This window comes from Frankliniella occidentalis, unplaced genomic scaffold (assembly GCF_000697945.3).
Source record: "Frankliniella occidentalis isolate FOCC.00 unplaced genomic scaffold, Focc_3.1 Scaffold1941, whole genome shotgun sequence".
In the NCBI taxonomy this organism is placed as follows: domain Eukaryota; kingdom Metazoa; phylum Arthropoda; class Insecta; order Thysanoptera; family Thripidae; genus Frankliniella; species Frankliniella occidentalis.
In genome coordinates, this window is record NW_026269036.1 from 5,795 (window position 1) to 8,407 (window position 2,613).

At 62.5% G+C, this 2,613-nt stretch overlaps 1 protein-coding gene across 1 annotated transcript in view; it reads left to right on the forward strand.

Moving 5' to 3' along the window:
- The window catches only part of LOC113215524 (SET domain-containing protein SmydA-8-like), a gene marked incomplete at its 3' end in the record, with an annotated part of 6,787 nt that extends 4,206 nt beyond the window's left edge, over positions 1-2,581 (forward strand). The window contains exons 3-5 of the mRNA XM_052276158.1: positions 1,432-1,774; positions 1,860-1,969; positions 2,134-2,581. Of these exons, the coding sequence (XP_052132118.1) occupies positions 1,432-1,774; positions 1,860-1,969; positions 2,134-2,581 (901 nt within the window). The remainder of the gene's footprint in view (positions 1-1,431; positions 1,775-1,859; positions 1,970-2,133) is intronic.
- Positions 2,582-2,613: the final 32 nt, after the last annotated feature.

Below are 2,613 nucleotides of genomic sequence, written 5' to 3' on the forward strand. Positions count from 1 at the left end.
GGGGGGGGCTGCTGAGTAGGCGGCCAAGTCCACCTCACCATGTCGGCTGGTCTTCTGTCCTAACCCTGGGTCCCCGCGCCGCAAACTACTAAATCGGAAAAATGAGCTTCGGTCAGTGTTCGAACCTACAACCATCTGAGTCCCGGGCGCGCGCTCTACCAACTGAGCCAATGATGAGGCTTTGGCACAAGTGAAGCTTACCTCCGCTGTGGCTCATCACACCCCGGCTGGCAGAGGGGCGAAAGGGTTCCGTCGACGAGATTCGAACCAGCGACTGTTTGCGTACCGGCCCATCACGTCAGGTGCCGCACGGCTGTAAAGTCATGGCCAGCGGAGCGCGAAAAATATCTCCCGGCCGAGATTCGAACCAGCGACCAGGTTCATACCAGGCCCGGACGCTACCGACTTGGCCACGACGGAACGATACAGAGTACAGCTTTCGGCGGCATCCAGATCTCAGCTGTGACTGACGCCCGAAGACACCCAGCAGAGCAGGAAAAATGACCGTGGACGGGATTCGAACTACCGACCATCCCCACGATCTGCCAACGATCACGCTTTAGCACCCTCGGCTACCAGCTTGCTCCTCCGGGACTGGGGTCTGGGCTCGGTCCTGCCCAACGGGAGACAAAAAGCGACAAAGAAAAAGTTTGCCCCGCCCGGGAGTTGATCTTAGGGCCGACAATTTTGGTTCGGATGAAGCAGCATGCGGTCATGTCGACTGTAGCTGCAACTGTATCACTACAAAAGGGGCGTGTGGCTGGTGGCGTCGGACATCGTATGCTGCCCCATTTGTGACCACATTTTTGTGTCCATGAACAGGGACGTGTCGCCGCGACACGAGTTGTCGCTCGGACGCCTGCGAGGTAGGCCACACGTCGTCTCTCTAAGGCGTCTGTCGGGACGGGGACTTTGGGTTCAGGCTCCTTTTGACTCCAGGCTCATAAGCCCTTTCTAAAGCTAAGAAGTGACGCCGTGTCAATCTCGGCATGGGTCGATGATTGTAGCTGAAAACGCCTGGAGTAGACAATGCTTTCCTGAATCGGGCCCCGCCGCGGCCCCCTGTCCCTCCGAGCGCTTGGACAAGGCGAGAGCTTTGGAGAGGCATTGATATCTTTCGCTTTAGTTCTTAGCGCTGTTTACTTTTGGTTGATATTCTAGCATTGGCGAAAGTAATAAATTCGTCTATAGACGGTTCAGTTTCAACTGACTCGGGCACTGTCGGCTGTAGCTATAATCGTGTAGTTACAAACAGGGACGTTGTCCAGCCCCGGTCCGCCCCGGCCGCCTGGAGGCAGGCAGACCCGCCGCGCAGCCGTGCGTTGGGGGGGCCTACACGGCAGCCGGCGGGCGCGCGGCCTGAGCGGGGCGCGGCGGTGCGGGGCGGGGCGCCCCCATACAGCATATAGACGGAACACCCTGTGCCCGCAGGTACGCGGTCGCGAGCAAGGACCTACCCGCCGGCGAGGTCCTGGTGAGCGAGCTGCCCTTCGCCGTCGGCCCCAAGCTGGACACGTACCCGCTGTGCCTGGGCTGCCTGGCGCCCGTGGACGCCTCGGCGCTGTGCTCGGCCTGCGGCTGGCCCGTCTGCGACGCGGACTGCGAGAAGCTGGCGCTGCACGCCGACAACGAGTGCGCCGTGTTCAAGGCGGCGGGCGTGCGGTTCGCGGTGCCGGCCGAGCCGGGCGCCGGGACCTGCCCGCAGTACGAGTGCATCACGCCGCTCAGGGTGCTCCTCGCCAAGGAGAAGGACCCCGCTCGCTGGGACAAGGAGGTGAGTCAGCCGCGCGAGCCGCTCGCTATCCCGCGCGCCTCTTGCCGCCGCCGCGCGCTCTCTAGCGAAGCTCGCTTGTTTGCAGGTGAAGTTGCTGATGACGCACTCGGACAAGAGGAAAGCGAACCCCCAGTGGGGCGCCAACCAGGTGAACGTCGTGGACTTCCTGCGCAAGAAGTGCAAGGTGGAGTCAAGGTGAGCACAGCGTCTGGCCGGCGGGCGGGCGGCATTCGCAAACAGCAGTGCCGTCGCGCCAGCCGTTCGGCATAACTGCAATATCAAACAGAGGCCACGCCACGGCTCGGGAAAACCCACACCAAAGCACCCCAATCTCAATCGGTTGGTCCCCTTCGTCTCAGGTTCTCCGAGGAGGCGATCCACGAGGTCATCGGCATCCTGGAGGTGAACGGGTACGAGGCGCGGACGCCGAGCGGCAGCATGGTGCTGTGCCTGTACCCGCGGGCCGCCATCATGGCGCACAACTGCGTGCCCAACACGGTGCACTGCATCACGCCGACTAACCAGGCGGGCGAGCGCTACCGCATCGTGGTGCGCACCGCGGCCGCCGTGGCCAAGGGCAGCATGCTCTACACCTCGTACGCGCACACCCTCGACCCGACCATGCTGCGCCGCGAGCACCTCCAGCTCAGCAAGTTCTTCGACTGCGACTGCGCGCGCTGCGCCGACCCCACCGAGCTGGGCACCCACATGAGCTCGCTCAAGTGCACCAAGTGCGACAACGGCATCATCCTGTCGACCAACCCGCTCGGTGAGTACGAGTGGTGGCCGGCGGCCGGCTCAAGGAAGGGGCACTTCACTCAAAATAAATTCAGAAAAAA